Raw genomic sequence first — 20,635 nt, forward strand, 5'->3', positions numbered from 1 at the left:
TCAAAAGTCATAAGCACTAAACTAAAACATCAAAAAAATTTAGAATACTCTTAAAACTGGAACAGTTCTTCAGTTTACTAGGTAGAATTATTAATTTAGCATTAGGAATAAAAGCAAAAGATACTATAAATAATTGTCCAAAGTTACAATATCTTGTTTGCTCCACTTAAATGCCAGTACTTTATAAATGTGAAAACTTGGTATACATTTCACCTAAATCCTCAGTTTAACTGTTTTTGAAAAGCAGCACTTCCTTCAGTGAATTGATGGTGGGAACTCTATTTTACCAAGTCAAGTAACAAGCATGTGGTTGCTCTTAGTTCTTTAGTTCAACAAGACATTAGCTAATCTGCAGATTAGCTTAAGTCCTTGTTCATTTTGTTTTTGAAGACTTTTTTTATATATATGAGAACAGGATGGCTGAGACAAGTAGAACGCATGAATGCAAACTATCTTGAAGAACAGCCCGATGGCTGTATCTCAGCTACATAGCATGAGAAGATGTTATTTCTTTGGTCATAGTGAAGAACAAACAATTCTTTTGATAATGACCTGTGGAACTTGAGATCCTGCAGTAAGACTTAACATGGCTATTTTTTTCCTCATTTCTCTTTTATGAAAGATGGTTTTACTAGATTTTTGGAAAGTTTTTTTTTTTGTTATTTTATTGAATTCACGTATGGCATTCACAAATTGTTTCAACGATCGGTAAGCCATGCAAATAAAGTATTTAGAGTGTACAAGTCTGTCTGATAAGTGAATGTGCAGAAATCTGGTGATCTGGAGAGAAAGTTGATCATAACAGGAGCTGCAGGTAGTATTTGCTCTGGCTTTACTACATGAGGTAGATGAACTCTGAGGATTGGCACTCTTAGTACTGGAGCAGGTATAGATAATTATGTACTCTGTGGCTGTCAATAAAAACCAAAACTGGTTAATGTAAAACTTCTTTTATCTTCATGTCAACTGTTAACGTGTGAAGAACTGTAGAAAAGCTAGTCTAGCTGGCAGAGCTACATTTTTGTTCTTTTTCTTCAAACTTGCTTACATTTTACTATCAGTGTCTTTAAAATGAAGCTCAAAAGCAGAAAAGCAATACAGATATTATATGGGTGCAGTCTTTCATATTTCTTTTCCCATTTTCTTTCAGGATCGTAATAATGCTAGACGAATTCATGAAGGGGCCAGCCTGCCTTTTTTTGAAGTATTTGTGGATGCTCCCTTGCATGTCTGTGAACAAAGAGATGTTAAGGGACTGTATAAGAAAGCCAGAGCTGGAGAAATTAAAGGTAAACCTGGATATAGTTTCATCCTTCCTAAATAAGTGACATGTTGTGATTGGACTACACATAAGTGACTGTGCTGAAGTGTGTGAATGTGAAGCAGAAACAGGTGAACTGGGGATAGGATTGAGCAGGATATTGGGATTAACTTCCAGCTGGGAGAGCTGACTGCTTTAAAAGCAAATTACAGTAACAGAGCAAAAACGTCTGTCCTCACATAGAAAATATAATTTGCTCCAGGTTTTTATTTGCAGACTCTCAGAATTAAAGATTAGTCTATCTTTCTGTGTCCATTGACTAGTTAAAAAAGAGCCTGATTGTCTCTTTGTGTCCATAAAAAATGGTATTAGTAAGAATTACTGTCTTTTCCTCCCAAAAAGAAGAGTGTAGTCACCATCACTCTGTAAAGACTCCTCACTGAAAATGCATCTGAAGAGAATAACTTCTATTCTGAAGTTAGGATATTGTACTAGTGCCCATGAATGTGATTTAAGTCCCTCACACTTGAGTGAAGATTGCTTAGCCACTGGGCTTAATTTTTTTTATTTTTTTTTTTGGTGCTGCTTGTGCATACATGCAGCAGGTTTGTTAGAATCTCCTGTTTCAAAGCAGACTTCTAAGAGGTGTTGTGAATTGCTTACGTGGTCTGTGAAAACAGTCCTTACAACCACAAGAGTCAGATCTTCTATCTATCTATCTATCAGGTCTATCTTATTCTATCTAGCTATCTTAGAATTAGTATGTTAACTGCAAACTAATTCAATAGAGGATTGAATTCCCTACTCTGCAAGGTATTGCTTGTGTGAATTTAAATATATACTTGTTGAAAATCAGACCTTTTTTTTTTTTTAAAAAAAAAAAAAATTTAAAAACCTACTTAAAAAAAAAAAGTAAAAAGAAATCACTGGTAGTGACAGACAGTTGATGAATGTGTTGAAGTGCACAGTTCTTTCGTAAGTGCTACTATTTTATTCACAATGTAAATCGAATATCACAGAATTGCAGAATGGCCAGGGTTGGAAGGGACCTCAAGGATCATGAATTTCCAACCCCCTGCCACAGGCAGGGCCACCAACCTCCCCATTGAATACTACTAGACCAGGCTGCCCAGGGCCCCATCCAATCTGGCCTTGAACACCTCCAGGGATGGGACATCCACAACCTCTCTGGGCAGCCTGCTCCAGCACCTCACCACTCTCTCTGCAAAGAACTTCCTCCTGACATCCAACCTAAATCTTCCCTCCCTCAATTTACAATCATTTCCCCTTGTCCTGCAGTTATCAACCCTTTCAAAGAGTTGATCCCCTTCCTGTTTGTAGGCTCCCTTTAGGTACTGAAAGGCTGCAGTGAGGTCACCCCGCAGTTTTCTTTTCTTGAGGCTGAACAAGACCAGTTCCCTCAGCCTGTCTTCGTAGGGGAGGTGCTCCAGTCCCTTGATCATCTTTGTGGCTCTTCTCTGGACCTGTCCAACAGCTCTCTGTCTTTCTTGCACTTTGCTTGATTCCTTGAATATCAGCAAACATATTCTGCTGCAGAATGCTGAATTTAGATGCACCCATGTGGTAGGGATTGGCAAATGGCTCAATAAAGAAAAAAAACAGTTGGTTTCCCTATGAAATCATTTCTTAATAAAGTTAAAACTTTGTACTCTTGCCTGGCTTATGTCAAGGAAACTGCTACGTGAACACTGTTAAGTACAGTCATCTTTCTGAAGAAATCATTTCAGATGTTTGCCTTCTGTTTTGTAGGTTTTACTGGGATTGACTCTGAGTATGAAAAACCAGAAGCCCCAGAGCTTGTGCTCAAAACTGATTCCTGTGATGTGAATGATTGTGTACAACAAGTTGTGGAACTTCTTCAAGAGAGGGTGAGCAGCAATGCAGGTGTATCTTAGTAACTTTTTCAAAGCATGAGGTCTGAATGCGCACACTGAAAAACGCAGATGGAATTTTTGAGTTAGACTTCCACATTTTTAAGTTTCAACTTTTAAAACTGTCCTCTTCTGACCTAAGCCTTGCAACAACAGTGATCACCAAGTGAAATAAGCTCTGTGGAAGTAGAGAATTATAGTCATTGCCATAAATGCAATGTAAGGGATGAATAATAAATAACAAATGTAAGGGAGAACATGGAAATGGTGAATGCTAACTGTTAGATTGTTTGCTAGCATAGGAGAATTATAGAAGATTATTATTAGATTCTGCAACAGACTGTTCCTCGTTTTTTGTGAGGTGGATGTCTGGGACATTTAAGGTGTAGGCAATGGCTTGAGTAATGCTCCACCAAGAAAAAAAGACCTCATTATATAAATAGCATTGAGTTCATTTTACTCTACTGTTGCCAGTACAGCTTTGGAGACATTTAGTTCCTGTTTCCAAATTTTCAAGAAAATAGTTTTAACAGTTCACTGTTTGATCAGTGTTGCTCAGGAGCTCTGGCAGGACAACAAGCCACAACAAAGTGCTAGACGTGTATCCTAGTGCTCATCTGAATACTTTCTGGAGGGAATAAGGAAAGCGCTGCCTGAGTCCTACTGTAGGAGGGGGCACTTCCTGACTGTGAGAGGCCCTGAGCCTCCTGTTCAGAAGACCAACTTAGTACATTTCATAATTCTATAAGCCAGTGTGCTAACATAGTGATCCCCAGTCTCTTGCGTTGCTACATTTGGTGCACAATAGTGAATGGTGGCTTCTGGCCCAGTCAGCTTGGCTCTATCCTTTGCTTAAAGCGCATTTTAGTATTTTATTTTCTTTCAGGAGAATGGTGCCATGAATAGAAACATGTCTTGGTGGTTGCTTACTTCAATAAGACATTGAAACCAAGGCATGGCTGAACAGGCTCATCTTGTTCTCAGACCATATATAACCCAATGATACCCTCACGATATAATTTCTATAGGATTTTTTGAAGTGACAGACCAGTGGTCATGGTTTTAAACAATTCACCATGATTAGCTAGGAAAAGGGTTGTAAACCAGCAGCATTAAAAATCATCTCAGAAAAACATGGTTCAGAAGTCCACTCAGTATTGGTGATACTGGAATTTCAAGAGCTGAAACACAGCTGAAATGTATGTGTGTGTTGAGCTAAACAGATGGATGTACACAGATATATATTGAGAATTTGGAATATTTTTATTTCGTAGGAAATGGAATGACTTAGTTCTTAAAACTTTCTCATAATACTTGCGAAGAACTCTAACAAATTTATCCAGTATTCACCAGAAATGTGTTTCTTCCTTTATGGACGAAAAGGGAAGTAACCCCATGGAGGACTAATAAGCAGCTGTTGAATCTGGAAAGTTATTGTGTGGTGTAAATCAGTTTTGAGGAGCATTTGGATAGGTTTCTTTACATGTAAATGCAATGAGTGAAACACTTCAAAGTTCTTTTCAGGGAGTTAGAATGCGAACTACTGATGAGTATCTCTTAAAGCTACTGAGTCGGAGTCATGAAAATTTCCTTTTATTCCTAACTGCTTTCAGTACAATACAAAGATGTTCTTGCTTAATGTTTTTTTATTTTTTTTTCCCCAGTCAGAAAGGCATGAGTGGCTTTGGGCTTGATAAATTTGGCTCTTAGTGTGCTGATACCATCCAATGGAGTCAAACAAGCCTAGTGCAGATATTTGGCTGTAGAGATTTCATTGTTTCCATTTGTTTTTTCCTGTCAACAATTGTAGCTGATCTACCTCGTTAAACAAAGCTGGGATTTTGCAGTAATTATATCAGCTCAATATTTAACCAGGGAGATATTTTTTCAGGAAGTCACCTCTCAGGAATGCCACCTTTATTATTAAGGAATGCAAAAATGTAAAAAGAAAGTATTGGGTTTCTAGTATGTAACTTTCAACATACTGAGAAAAAGTGTCTTTTAACAGCTTTTGTACAAAAGTGCCATTCTTGGGGACAAAACACAGCTCTCCAAATACCACAAAAGCAAACCACAAATTTTGGGAATCTGATTTTATACTTCTACTATTTAGATCAATCTACTGTGGGTATAAACCTTCACTCTTCCTTTTACCACCCAGCCCCTGAATTATAGCTAAGAACTGAATTCTTATCTAAGTTCAGGGACTTTCTGTTCTGAGACTCGGCGCTGCACTTGTTGGAGGGAGGCTCTCCATATGGTCTTTTAAAGCGTTGATTTCCTGACTGTATTCATACAGTTCTTTACAAGTGTATTCAGAACAAAGTAGAAATGGAGAGTAACAATTCCAGGAAAATACACAGAAATCAATTCTTCTGTTCTGTATAATCTCTTTCTATATATTTTCCTCTGTTTATATTACAGCTATCACTGTCACGTAATTATTCTTTTTGGATCAAAGTTCTCTGTCTTATCTAAGTTCCTCATTTATTCATTGGTCAAAAATGTAACAACAAATACTCTGTGTGATCATCTTGGTTATGAAATTGGGTTGCAACAGGCCAGAAACCATCTTTCAGTGTTTTTTGAGAAACCTACAAACATAGCAGATCAGTATTTTTAGTATCTTAACCTTTACGTAGGGCAGACATTTCACATCTTCAGCCCAATTCACAATTAATTGACTACAAAGTGTACAGTCAGTAGAGTGTATTTGACACAGCTGATTGTACTCACCTGCTGGCTGGGTATGGAATAATTGTTTTACATGCAGCCTTGTTTTCCATCTCCTTTCAAAACTACTTCAGTGGAAAATTTGTATGAATACGACTTCTTACTTTTTTGACCATGATGATAATACCAAATACCTACAGCAGTAGGTGACTGAGTGGGACTTTCTGGGTTTTGTACGATAAATCATGAGGATTTACAATGATTTATAATTGTGTAAGTAAGTTTTTTTCCAGTTGCCTTTGCAACAAAGAGGGCAATAGCAAATTTGGCTGTACTCTTGCTAATACAACAACGGATTAAGGGAAGTGATTAGAACAAGTGACCCTGAGAGTTTGTGGGCACTTCATCCTTGCAGATATTTGAAACGTGGTTGAGCAAGTTTCTGAGCAGCCTTTTGTAATTGTTTTAATTTTGAGCAGGAAACTGAACTAGGTGACCTGCAGAGGTCCCTGTGTGATTCTCTGCTAAGGCCGGTAGTTATTTTGTATGAGAAGCAATGGAGAAAAAAAAAAAACAAAACACGCCCAGTGTAAACAGTATACAAGGCTGTACTGGTAGTTTTGTATTGCTGCAGTGAAAATTTACACACAACAATAAATACGTATTTATTGTTATATCCACAGTGAGCAGAAAATGACTTAAGCTTTCAAGTATAATTAAAAAAAAGCCCACCCACCTCAGTATTCAACTTCAGTAATTCCTGCATCAATAAAACATTGATTTCTTCTCTTGCTTAGGGAAGTAACCACAGCCTTCTGTATTTTAAGTTATGGATTTCTTACTATGGGGGTAGGTGTACTTTGGTTATTACTATTTTCCATTGGAAGTATAGCACAGAGCGATTTTATTGAAATGGATTTCAGCAGCTCCAAGTGTGTTTTCTTTCTTTTGAAAAAGCACGTATAATTTTGTGGTTATTATTAGAAAACAAAACTTCAGTTATGGTGAATTGTGTAATTAGCGACAGTGCTGGTGTCATTTTTATTGCTGCTAAATTACTTTTGCTTTCTTTGTTTTTTAACTTCTGTATTCTGGGAAAAAGGAGTGGCAATTTTTTAGTCCACAATCTTGGTAGGCTTCAGAGAGTCCATTTGGAAGGTAATCTTCTAGTTGGATTTCCTGACTAATTGGCTTATATGAGTATTTCCTCAATGTGTTGGGGTCTAAAAGTTTTGTCTTAGTTAAGGTGTTCTATTTAAGCTAAACATGGCTTATTTTGACCAAAACAAATGTGTGAAAGGCACAGTCAGGGCAGAAATAGCAGTGAATGACTGGGGTCAGAAATTTCTCTTTTTGACACAAGGAGGGGTGCTTTTGTGGCTCGAGTGAACTGAAAATGTAACAGAGATGGGAACAAAACAGGTGTTAGTACAGAAAATCTTAGTTCTCTTTAGTAAGATTGCAACTGTCACTGCACTTTTTATTCTTTCCCGTATTTAATATTCTGATAAACCTCCCTGCAAGTTCTAGATAGCAGTAATTGTGTGAAACAGTGATTACACTTAAGCAAATAGTTCTGTCTCTTTCTTTATGTAAACTGTTTAGTGGCCTCACCCATCAGTTAATACAAACTTACATTACTGAATGGTTGGTCTTATAAGTCAGCTGACATTGGTGAATGCTTGTCTACTGGAAACTTGCCTGAAGGCTCTTTTTTTTTTTTTTAACAGACTGAGAAGGACGTTGCTATTGGCAAGGAACTGTCACCTCAGTCTAAGATGTCAGTGACCACGTTCAAGTGGTCACTAGGTGGCCTACTAGCCTAATATTTATCTAAAATTCATTCATTTCAACGACCTATGAGCTTCTCTTGCTGATGTTTTAAGTCAAAAATACTGCTTTAAATCCCATTTTTATGTCTGCTGATGAGTCTAGGTTTACTCATCCTGCAAATCCTCTAGATATTTAGCTTCTATTTAACGTCTTAGCGCGCCATAATGTTTGTGTCATTCACAAACAAAAAAACAACAAAAAACACCCAAATTTAAAAAACAAAAACAAATACCACAACCACCAACAAACCATCAAAATCCCACATCTAACCATATAAACTCCTTGGTTTCAGTTGAAACATAAGTAACTCTAGATTAAAAATACCATGAAAATGTCTTCGGCTGTTTTATCTACTTGGGTAGAAATACAAATGCATGTGTGGCCATGGCTGTAGTTGTAGTTTTCTACGTAGTGCTTTAGATGGTGGTGGGGCTTGAGCTGTTCTACAAGCAGGGTTGAATTGCCTACTCTGGATTTATTGCCTTTCACTGTGTGTAGAGCTGCCTTCATGCTGCCTACACCCTCAGTATGAGGCAGAGAGATTGTTCACAGAAAATACATTCTGTAACGTTTGTTACTTCTGCTGTGTGGCCCACTAGAGGGACACTAAAAGTAGGATAATATTGGAGAAAACTTTTCAATAGACACATTTATTTAAAGCTTTTGGTGGTTTGTAGAATAAGAACATGATACTGTGGTAAGAAGCTAGGGTCCAGAGCAGAATATTCTCTGAAGCTATCTAATGTGTACCCAGGCATTACTCTTTGCTTATAAAATCTGCTGCTCTTACCAGCAGGCAGCACTTTCATTTGATTCCAGGCTTACTGCTGTGGAGAGTCTGCTATGGCTGTCTTGGGCTGTAAATCTTCTGCTCAAACAGAGAGAAGACAAGACAGGTTTTACCTCATTTACCTTCTAGTAAAATCACTTCTCAAACAAAATCTGATTGTAATGGATTCAGCTTTTCCTAATATAACACAGTGTCTAAGTGCTAGTTTATTTTTCTTTTATTTGTCTTTGGAGACACAAATAGTGTAACAGTTTGCTGGTCACACTGGCTCTTTTCACTCATGACTGCATTCATTTTATCTCTCTTCATGCCATTTCCTTTGAGTTTCCATGGAGTTGGTGCCTGACATCAGATAAATGCTTGACTAACTGCTTTAACATTCTGGGGCAAACTTTGTGTTTCTACAGACACAACTATTTACTGTGGGCTGCAAATACAGGAGTCGTTTTTAGTTTTCCAGTGTATTGTTGTTGTAGGTGTGTGTATACCTTGCTGTATGGGTGAGCCCCTCCCTGCACCCCAGAAAGAGTTACTTCACAGAAGATTTCAAAAATCTTAAAAACCTGCTTTGAAAAGAACATTTTCTTACTGTTCTCAAAAGAATATTTTCCTGCTAAACACCACTGGAGCAATTTGACTGGGTTTTGACAGTGGGCGTCACCCTGTGTCAGGAGGCTCTTGGAAATTTTGTCATGATGACTTTCCTTTCTCTTCCCCTTTTTCCCTTGGAATTGTGTCCTTATCCTTATGAGGGATTTAAAATTTAGATTATATGAAGTGAGAACGTTTGGCTTAAAAAAACCATAGAGGAAAAATGCTTTTTTTTATTAGTGATATTTTGTGGTATTTGAGTTATAATTAGAACACGGCTTTTATTTCCCTAGCTGTCAGAACATTCACTTTATACTTGTGTATTAATCAATTTCAGTTTTATTTTCATATTAGCACTGTTATATACTTGATTACTTAAGATTTCAGAGACTGAGCATTTATGTATATGTTTTACTTCTTTAGCATGTATAAAAATGTAAGCTCTTTCTGCTATGGCTAATGTAAACATTAATAAGTCATGAAAACTGCACTTAATTCAGTACTTAAATACTTAATAGGTAAATGTTTTATAGCGATATGGGTTTTAGTAATGCTTTTTGGCAGACACTGTTGCTATTCAAGCCAGCAGCTCTGCTGGTAATATGTACAAATCTTGAACCAGTGCTCTTAAAAAGTTAATAAAAATTCCTTACTGCACATATTCTTGCTAGCGAGCAGCGCAACATAGAATTTTACTTCTTGACTGTGTATTTGAATTGTGATTATTCCTTTTGTACAGGACATCGTACCAGTAGATGCCTCGTATGAGGTGAAAGAGCTTTACGTGCCAGAAAACAAACTGAAGTTGGCTAAAACTGATGCTGAGTCTCTGTTAACCTTGGAAATAAACAAGGTACTGTGTGTTCATTTATCTCCTTACTGAAGATGACAAAACAGTCTGTGGTTAGGCAGAACAGTGTATAGTCAAAACACCTGTACTCGTTACAGACTGTAACTTGACACACATTGTCCTTCTTTTCTTGAGGAACGTAATAGCATGTTTTCTTTTGTCGTTTTTTAGAGATAGCAGTTGACTAATAACTTCATAAGTATTGGCTGGAATTTCAGATAATGCTACTTAGTGTGTCCTAAGTCTGGAGATTAAAATTTGGTAATTTTTTTCCCCTTTGAGCATTGACCAGTGTGTGATTCTTTGCATGCATCCTGTGCATAGTTGTTTCTAGATGAATTATTAATATATACATTTTTAGATTGCTTACGCGATTTTATTTTGAACTGTAGTGACCAAGGAGTATTATCCTTGTTAGTAACCTTCAGGTTAAAGTACTAACCTTGTATATCAGTTGCAAACTTTCGTCTGTAGGTGATCAGACCTACTTCATTAATTTTTGCTTTAATTTTTTTGCTAATTGGAATGAATTCATGCTACGTTTTCTGGCTTCCAGGACAAAAATAACTTGGAAAAGCGTGGATCAGTGTAATGCTTTTACTTCAGTTAAATGTGTGATTTTCCAGTGTGGTATTTAATTTGACAAAGCTGCTTCTGACTGTGTTTCTGTTCTTCCTGGTCATCTTTTTATGAAGAACTAGGCCTAAACACAGATACAGATGCTTTTTTTCACTGACTTCTGACTTTTTAATGGTTCTATTTTAAAAGCGTACCCTGGCAGCCAAAAAAGCAAGCTGCGCTTTGGGCTGAGTTGAACACAGCATAGTCAGCTGGTCAAAAGAGATGATTCTCCTGCTCTATTTAGTGTTGCTGCAGCCTCAACTTGAATTTCATGTGCAATTCTAGTCTTCGCAATACAAAACAATGTTGAGGTTCTTGAAAGCATCCAGAGAAGGGCAGCAAAGCTAGTAACAGGGCTGGAAGGCTGGAAGGCATGTCCTGTGAGGAGAGGCTGAGGACGCGTGGATGCTCCAGAAAAAAGGAGGCTGAGGTGTGACCTCATTTCTCTCTGTACCTTCTTGAGGAAGGGAGACTCTGGGCTCCTCTGCCTGATAGCTGAGGTCAGGACCTGTAGGAATGACACAAAGCTGTGCTGGTAAGGTTCAGACTGTACATTAGGACAGATTGCTTAAACGTGAGGGTGATCAAGCACTGTGACAGGCTTCCTAGAGAGGTGGTTGATAGCCTATGCCTGTTAGTGTTCAGGAGGCATTTGGATAATGCCCTTGATGATATGCTTTAACTTCTTTTTGTCTCTGATCTGGCCGGTTAGTTGCACTCGATGATGTTCATATGGTCCTTCCAACTAAACTTCTCTGTTCTATTAAAACTTTTAAGTATTGTATCCGGGACCTGAGTAAGCATGTGCAGTGAATGACTTTGAAGTTCTGAGACATCACACCAAGCACTAAACTAAATAGTTTTAAAACTGCTTAGATTTCTAATATATTTTAATAGTTCTTCTCACTGCATGTTACAAAATTTCCTTTCGCGTGCATCAGTAAAACTGTATATTGCTTTGCAGAGGAATAAGTATTTAGGGTCATCATTATTGAGTTTCTGTAGGGTCCCATTCTGAAATGCTTCTCATCTAGCAAAACCAGCCTTCTCCCCCTCCATTCCTAACTGGTGTTTTTTCAGATACCAGCAAGTATATAACATCAGCTAGGGAAGAAAATGTGTGTTTTATTTGTCTGAACGTAAACTAAATGATGCAATAAAACTAGTCATGCTTTTTGCAAGAGATTCTTAGACAAGTGGAGTCAGTGGGCTTTGTCCTTTGTCAAAAACTCTTACAAAGTCTTAGTAATGCACATGCAAAAATAATAAAGGCTGCACACTAAGTCGCAGTGTGACAGTTTTAATGTTAAGGAAGGAAATTCCCTGTAAAATGTTGCATCTTACTCTAAAATAAATACTTTCCTGAAAGAATTTTAGTTCTGGATTTTCTTACTACTTTCTGCAATAAAAATCTTACTAATCCATACTAAGATCAGAAGCGCTAGTCTTCTCTCTCCTTAATTCTGTTTTGTAGTTATTGTATGTGTTATTGTCTTTTTTTTTTTTTTTTTCTTTTAAGCTCTTCTTTATCTTGCTTTATTGAAAAATAAATACAAATGAAACTAGTTCTGGTAAGATAAACTTTATCAAATGTTTATGAGTAAAGCTTATTTGTTTTTAACACTATCAAGTTTGATCTAGTGTAAGAATTGGAAAGTAGTTATAAACACTAAGGAGCAAGTTGTTATTTTTCTTACTTACAGAGATTTGAAATTCCTTGATTAAGACCAACTGAGAAATCTTCCATTCACGTTGCGTTTTATGCATAAATCATCTTCTGTTATGATTAACACCTAACGTCAGTCATTGAACAATGCCTTTTATTTGCTCAATTTCTCTGTTTCTTTACAAGGTGGATATGCAGTGGGTGCAAGTGTTGGCAGAAGGTTGGGCAACACCCCTGAGTGGCTTTATGAGAGAGAGAGAATACCTGCAGTGCCTTCACTTTGACTGTCTGCTTGATGGTAAAGTACTTCCACTAGTAAATCTGAGCAAATGCTACTTGTAAAATATTATTGATGCTTTGCTTCTTAGTAATGGTGTGGTGAAAATTTCTCAGGTTTGTGCACAGTCTGAGATAAGAAGATAGAATTGTAAAATCATTACTTTTAAAACTTTTTATTTGTATCATTGTGTTTGAAAAATCAATACCTTATCTTTTTGCCTGTACAAATTAGAATTTACATTTTTTAAATGCTTACATTTTGGAGAAGATTTTAAACCTGAAATCAACATTTCTAATTTGTGTTGAAGAAATCTGTTTTAGAACTCAGAATTGAAATTTAGTTGCTGTTTAGCTTTGTGCAAAGAATGCAAAAAGGTTTCTTCCCTGTCGGTGATGAAGGAAGAGACAATGAAGTGACTTGAGTACTGTAGCTCTGTTGGGTATAAAACCAGAATTGGGAAGAAGGCCTGACTGGATGATTGTTGCATGACACTGAATGACTGTGCCTTAATAACTACCCAGTTTTAACAAATACATTTTATTTTGCATTACCAATAAGCTAAGAGCAAACATCAGTTGAAGCAGTTAAGTGATAACATCATCGAGTTTAAAATTCAATAGTGATTCTCTGTTATTTCATTTGTTCTCCTTTGAAGATTGTTTTACATCAACTTTTTGTGTTTTTGCATAGTTTATATGCTAAAAGGGATAGCAAAGAGTCCTGCTTCCTTCTGTGTCACTATTTTCTTTCTGGAAACCAAATGGCAGAAAAAGGTTGCCATTTGTCTTGGACTCTTTTTTTTTTTTTTTTCTCTATTATCCTTTTCACCCAGCCTTGTCATTTGTAACTGCCTATCTTGCTTAAGATGTGATTAAAAGAAGGTTTAAAAAAAAATGCACTGCTCAAATAATAAGGAAACCAGCTGTATTTAATTTCACCTCAATTACAACCAATAGCAAAACTCCTATTAATTTCAAGGGGGCCATGACTTTTCTCTTGGAGAACTCCTAAGAGTTTTGCACTCTTTTTTTTTTATGCCTGCACTTATTAGACTTTTGCCACTGTTTGATATTTAGAGTATTTACTCTACTGGTTTCTCAGATCTTACACGTGTAGTCAAGAAAAACAACGCTTCTGGGATTTAGCAGTGAAGTAAATGTCTAAAAATGAAGGACACGTAACATTTGAGTTCAGATATATTGGGTTATTTTTGGAAGTTAGTAGTTGGTAAACTTTCAGCTGAACAAACTATGCAAAATATCTGACTCTGCAGTTTCTTTTGAGGTAGATACATTTGAGACTGAACTTAATTTGGTGTAAACAGCAAAAGTCACCTTTTGAAATATTTGATTTACATATGCTAACTACAAAGATGTATTTTGCTGCTTCCATCACAGTGAGCTTTTCTTACAGACTGAAATTAGGGCTACGGAGGGTGATATTTGTATTTCTAATAGTCATAGTAGTAGCAGTCTTGAGTAATATTTGAAGTTACCTGGTTCAGTTTACTGTATTGCTGCCTGAACAAGGTATTCATTGTTTCGAGATCCCCCAAACATAGTTTCTTCACAGTATGAATACTTAAGTGCAGCTGTAAGTACTTGCCATTTTCAGTAGTGTCTTTGCTCTTTCCCAAACCTCAGTGTTTGCACATCCTTACAGCACATGAATCCAATGCAAAAGTGCGTTATAAAGTCATCCTTATTGTGAAAGCTAGAACTACCTGTTGTATTATCATACAACAGCTAGACTGTAACTTATGAGGAAATTTGATGTCTGGACTATAGCTGATAATATGGGTAATGGCTTTTCTCACTCTGTAGGGGGAGTCATTAATCTCTCAGTGCCTATAGTGCTGACAGCGACGCAGGAAGACAAAGACAGACTGGATGGCTGCACAGCAATTGCATTAGTGTATGAGGGTCGCCGCGTGGCCATTCTCCGTAATCCAGAATTCTATGAGCATAGGAAAGAGGAACGCTGTGCGAGGCAGTGGGGAACGACATGCAAGGATCATCCTTACATAAAGGTATGCGTGTGAAGTTGAAAAGCTAGTCTGATAAATTGTCCTGTCTATGGAGATGCAAATTAGTTAAAGTTGGTGTCTGTGACTTGTGTATTTGAAGAACAAAACTTTTTTGAGAAATAATTAAAACTTTTGAATGGGAACAACGGTGCTCTTCTGTTCAATGTAGCTCTTGAGTAGTCTGTGCTTAGTGTGAAAACCTGATAAAAATGTGAGCGTGTGAAATGAATTTGGGATATAGAATCTGTGCTGCAGAGGGGGGGGGACTTTGCCCTACTGTGTGCCTAGGAAATCCATTTCCCTGTGGACCCAGGTGGATCATCAAAGCTCCTTAATATGCAGTGGGAAGTCAAGAAAAGTTCTTTTCTGGCTGCGTGTGGAGCACATGAGAATTGCCTTGTTTAAATTCTTTTGAAACAGACACCCTTCCTGAAGAGTTCATGATTTAACTCTCTGAGGAGTTATTTCCCATCTGTTGTGTTAAATATGTTTTACTATTTTGACCTTATGTGCACACCATACTGAAATATTTTAATCATAACATACTCAAAGCAATACTGCATTTGGTTTTGAAAGCTGATGTAAATGTTACATTATAGCTCTGAAGAGCCATCAACTCTTCCTATTTCTCTTTATAGTATCTTTTTGTTTACTATATGATTTAAAATCAGATAGAAAGAAATCAAACAAAACTCCAATTATTATTTCCCTATGGAAAGATAAAGCCTTCTGTGTGTTCTAAAAGCATCTGTATGACCAATAGTTATACGTATGTGAAAAATGGTTTGTTTGGTTTTTTTTTTTGACATCTTAGTCTTTTTTCTTATTAACATGTAATCACATAATTTTACTGAATGAAGTTACACAACACCAACTATGCGGTTAGGAATGTATCTGGAAAGGGCATCTGCTAGATACAATTAAGAGTGTTGAGAAAGGTGTGTCCTCGGTGTGTTCTGTGCTGATGAATGTAAGATTTTTGTTTTACTGAAAAAGTAACACAAATATAAGAAATGCGGAGAAAATCTTGGGCAGAAAAGATTTGGGTGACTTGTTACAATATATTAACAGTTACAGAATGTCACTACTGAAATTCATGTAGAAGATGAGAAACCATGTTCTGGTGTCTATATTGGCTTGTATAGTAGTAGCACAACAGCATAGTGTGTGTTGTAGTTTCATGATGCTGCATCCATCTGGTGGCCCTTCTGAAATTGTCAGAAATCTTTGGGTGCCTCAGAGCTTACACAGTGGTGAGTTTTCTCAGTTTCATTATCTGTCTCATGCCTTCCCCTTCCTCCTAGTTGAGATGTGAAATCTGACATTTACCTGGGGAAAGGTATGATGAATGCAGTACCACTGAACCCCAGCAGCTCATAATTTTTTTCTTATTTTTTTAACATTGTTGCTTGGCTTCAGAATATCAATTGCAATTAACCTGGAACTCTCTCTTTTGTGAAGATTGTGTCCTTTGCAATGGTCTAAATGCTCAAAACAAGCTGTTTTTCCTTACTTCTCCTAGATGGTTATGGAGCAAGGGAACTGGCTTGTAGGTGGAGATCTACAGGTCCTTGATCGTATTTATTGGAATGATGGACTTGATCAGTACCGTCTCACTCCAGCTGAACTAAGACAGAAGTTCAAAGAAATGAATGCTGGTGAGTAACTTTATATTGTTTTGTTTCTTCATACAAAGGTTTATCCAAATACCTACTGCCTTGATACTGCAAGGACAAGCCTTGTTTCAGGGATATTAATTTTGAACCCTCTTTTAAGTGGTGTTCTTTGCCTTTTACTGGTATTTATTTTTATAAGTTCAGGCTTTGCCTTGCCTGAATGAGAAGAGAAGCTGGTAACCCTTAAGTTTCTGAATTTGTTTTTTCCATGCACGCTCAACATATTATTAATGCAAGAAAATATAATGTTAAAATGTGGTAGATTTATTTAAATCGATTATATTTTAAATGTGGTAGATTTATTTAAATAGATTATAATTTAAAAATCATCAGATTTGACTAGAAGTGTAGAGGTATGCTGATTGCTGGGCTTTTATGCTCTTCTGTTTTTAAGTCTGCTACATGCTGCTTTTGGGGAGTAAAGCTTATGATGGCTATGTAAATAAATGGATATTAAGTATCACAAACAGCCAGCTAAATCCAGCAACTAGCAGACAGCTACAAAGCGCTTGAAGTGTGAAAGAAGAGAACACAGACTGCAAAAATGCATGAAGAATGCAAAGAGATTGGTCTTGAGATCCTGTCTTTTTTCAGTATTGTCAGTATTACTGTGATCTTCAGGTTTGAGATATACCAGTCTTGGTCTTAACTGTTCCCCAAATAAACACGTTTGATACCTGTAAAAAAGCTTACTATTTATATTTCACTGAACGGTTGAGGTTGTAAGTGACTTGTGGAGGTCACCTTATCTACTCCCCCCCTGAAGCAGGGCCACCTAGAACTGGTTGCCTAGGACCACATCCAGATGGCTGCTGTTATCTGGAGAGATAATCAACAATCTCCCCATGAACCTATGTCAGTGTTTGCTCACTCTCACAATAAAAATCTTTTCTGCTGTTCAAGTGGATTCACCTTTGTTTCAGTTTGTGTCCACTGCTTTTTGCTGTGTCACTGGGTGCCTCTGAAAGGAGTCTTTCTCCATCCTCTTTGTACCCTGCCTTCAGATATTTATACATATTGATAAGATTCCCCCCTGAGCCTTGTCTAAGTTGATGAGCCCCAGCTCTCTCAGCCTGTCCTCACTGGAGACTTTCTCCAGTCTTTTGTGCCAAGAAACCCAGCTCTCTGTAGCCTCATCACTGCTGAGCAATGAGAGGGAAAGGATCACCTCCCTCATGCTGCTACTTTGCCTAGTGTAGCCTAGGGTACGGTTAGGTGCCTCTACTATAAGAGCACACTGTTGTCTCGCATTCAACTTGGTGTCCAGTTGGACACCCAGATCCTGTTTTGCAGAGTGGCTTTCCAGCTCGGTACAAGCTGTTGCTCAGATGCAGGACTTTGTGTATCCTGTTGTTTAACTTCACGAGGTTCCTCTAAGCCCGTTTTTCCAGCCTGTTGAGTTCCCTCTGAATGACAGCACAGCTCTCCTGTGATACTACTCACTCTTCCCAGTTTTGTGTTATCTGCAAGCTTACTGAGTGTATTCTGCCTTATTATCCATCTCATTAGTGAAGGATATTAAACAGGATTGGACTGAGTTTTGACCTCCTGGGAATACTGCTAGTTACTGGATAGGTAGCGTAGTTTGTTTTCCTCTTACAATTTAATTTAGGTCTGTATTATGTGCTCATGCAGTTAGAAAAAGAGGTTATTGCTATTGGAGAAACTGAAGTAATTGTACTGAAATCTCAGAAATGAAGGAAGCTGGTAAATGTTTTAGTTTGTTTTTTATTAGATTTGCTTATTGAGAATAATGACCTGTGACTGCTACTGTTATACTTGTTTAATGAAGTTCAGAGGAAATATTGTACCATTTGAAGATTTTTCTTTGGTTGTACAACTTCTGATGAAATAAGTTGCCTTCCTTATCGTTTGTCTTCCATTGTTTTTTTTTTTTCTCCTCTCCATAGATGCTGTCTTTGCATTCCAGTTACGCAACCCAGTGCACAATGGCCATGCACTTTTAATGCAGGATACTCATAAGCAGCTTTTGGAACGTGGCTACAGGCGTCCAGTTTTGCTGTTGCACCCACTTGGAGGCTGGACAAAGGAGGATGACGTCCCTCTCATGTGGCGCATGAAACAGCATGCTGCAGTACTGGAGGAGGGAGTCTTGAATCCAGAAACAACGGTAGTGGCCATATTCCCTTCCCCCATGATGTATGCTGGACCAACAGAGGTAAGCATGTCAAGAGTTCAAATCAATGGTAATGGCAACAACAAAACCACAACATACTTAAATTAGTAGTGCACTGAAATATTTCATGTTATTCCTGTGGGTTGTGGTTTTTTTAGAGGGCAGAGAAAGCTAATTTCCCTTGTTCAAACAGGTTGTAAAGGATCTCTTCATCATCAATGAAAATTATATCCATTGAAGAGACCTCTACAGTGCAGAATTTTTATGGAAAGGAGACAATATGGTTTTTGTGTGCTCGTTTTTCTTAACAGTTTTAAGGGTGTAATAGTGAATTAATCTTTCCTCCTTTTTTACAACCTTTTTCAAAAGATCAATTAGCACGTGAAATAGATATCCTGAATGTTAAGTATCTTAAGCTTTGTAACTATTAAGCAAAAAATGTGTATATTGGAGAGTTAGACAAATTCAGAAGAAAAGGCTTTGTTATTTTTACTTTTGCAAGCTTAATTTAGAATTGTTTTGAGGCTTCTGTGTGAAATAATTATTTGGGAATGCTTTATTTAGCAACCAAGATTTGGGTTAAAACTCGCATAGGTTGTGGAAGCAATGGGAAAAACAAATGCTATTGCTTGAGGGCAATTCATTTAGGCAGCGTTGTTTTTCCACCTCATAAATTTTTTTTCTTTTGTGAGTCACAGGATTCTGACCAGGTTCAAGTGGTTAACTCTGTGGTAGCTTTTTGATAGAAAGGAGAGATACCTTTGGTGAGAAGAAAGTAGATAGTTGGCACTTTTTTCTAGTGATTGTTTGACTGGTCAAACAGTGCTTGCATTACTTTTCAACCTGGAAGAGCTGTAGTCCAGATCCAGATGAGGTATGTAACTGAGTTACTGTAAGAAATCTTCAATGTTCCCTGTAGACTTCTTGTGGGAATTAATAGAAACATTATACTTTAATTTCATACTCACAAGCATACAAGAAGAAATGAAATCCCCAAACTTTGTTCTGAATAGAGTAAGAATTTTTCTTAATAGGTTGCCAATAATTTCAGAATACAAACTGACAATAACATCTGTAGCCAGGAAATAAGAGATTCTTCCTCTAATGGTTTTCTGTAGGTCATTTAAAAGGCATACATACAGATTTATTTCCGTAGCATGCATTATTTACAGGAATACAAATTGCTGTTGAGTCAGCATGGCTATCAATAGGGTGGATATCACCTTTCAATTTGTAGGATTTTGATGCATATGTTTCATGAGTGTGAATTCAGTGTTTTTCTGTTTTTTTTTCTCCTGTTTTTAACTTTCCTAATAACTACTTTGAAAGAAAGCAGAAAGAAAAAATCCTGTATCAGACTGCAGTGAGCTCACCTGTATAAGAAAGTAAATGTGTTCTGAAGTAGCACAGAGAAATGGACAAGCTGTTTGTATCTCAAAAACGTGATTTGCATTGCTCTAAATTTTCTTAAAGTTAGTCAAACAGCATCATTTAAGAACTCCATTCTGTTACCCAAATGACAACATGAAGTTTAAATTCTGAAACTGTAGTAGGATAGTTTTGGAAAACCTACTGTTGTAGTTTGTTGGCATTTGGTGAGATTGGCCCATTCTGTGCTTGTGACATAAATACTGAAGTAGTTAATGCATCTATCGGCATCTATAAAACTCAGATGTTTGAATAGCAATTGAGTCCATCAGGTGTAGCATCTGGATGTGGTCCAAGCAAAAACTGATACCAGTAGCTTCATTACTCATGGCTGCTTCCTAATTCCATTATTTGTGTACTGGTTTAAAGGAATCTTCAAACTGATTGTAAACCATCCTCCTTGATGTCTTTCTAACAATTAGCTATAGAACTTTAAATGACTAGAACAAGAATTTCTCTTCTGAGATATCGTTTTTAGAGCTCCTTACCAAAAATTAAGATAGAACAACATATGAAAGATTGCGATTTTGTCTTATATGAATTATTTGCAGTAGAAAAATGTAGCTGCTTTTCCTAAGAACAGCTGTACCATGGTCTCCCAAGCGTAAGAATGTAAGAATCGAGACGTTTCATGGTTTAAAATTCTTACTAAACCATTATTAATAATTTAGTTTTGAGACAGCTTTAGGCTGGACCTAAATCCTCAGATGATGTTATTCCAAACTCTGTACTGAAGTCTTTTTTATAGCATCCTGCTGTGCGAATGACACAGGGAATGGTGTGTCTTAGCTGTATGTTTGGTGATTCATAAAATTGGTTGACTGTGACTCTGTAATGAAAAGAATGTTTGTTTGGCTGGGGGTGGAAAGTGCTCATGTTTTAAGGATTGTATTTTTAACTGTTTTTCTTTT

The 20,635-nt window shown here is 37.1% G+C and overlaps 1 protein-coding gene across 1 annotated transcript in view; it reads left to right on the forward strand.

Annotated features, from left to right (window-relative positions):
- PAPSS1 (3'-phosphoadenosine 5'-phosphosulfate synthase 1) overlaps positions 1 to 20,635 on the forward strand; it is a 37,523-nt gene that overhangs the window by 8,627 nt on the left and 8,261 nt on the right. The window contains exons 4-10 of the mRNA XM_042871749.1: positions 1,151 to 1,289; positions 3,032 to 3,150; positions 9,780 to 9,893; positions 12,364 to 12,475; positions 14,281 to 14,486; positions 16,006 to 16,141; positions 18,070 to 18,338. Of these exons, the coding sequence (XP_042727683.1) occupies positions 1,151 to 1,289; positions 3,032 to 3,150; positions 9,780 to 9,893; positions 12,364 to 12,475; positions 14,281 to 14,486; positions 16,006 to 16,141; positions 18,070 to 18,338 (1,095 nt within the window). The remainder of the gene's footprint in view (positions 1 to 1,150; positions 1,290 to 3,031; positions 3,151 to 9,779; positions 9,894 to 12,363; positions 12,476 to 14,280; positions 14,487 to 16,005; positions 16,142 to 18,069; positions 18,339 to 20,635) is intronic.

This window comes from Lagopus leucura, unplaced genomic scaffold (genome assembly GCF_019238085.1).
Source record: "Lagopus leucura isolate 7727_CA_CO unplaced genomic scaffold, USGS_WTPT01 Super-Scaffold_100004, whole genome shotgun sequence".
Classification (NCBI taxonomy): Eukaryota; Metazoa; Chordata; class Aves; order Galliformes; family Phasianidae; genus Lagopus; species Lagopus leucura.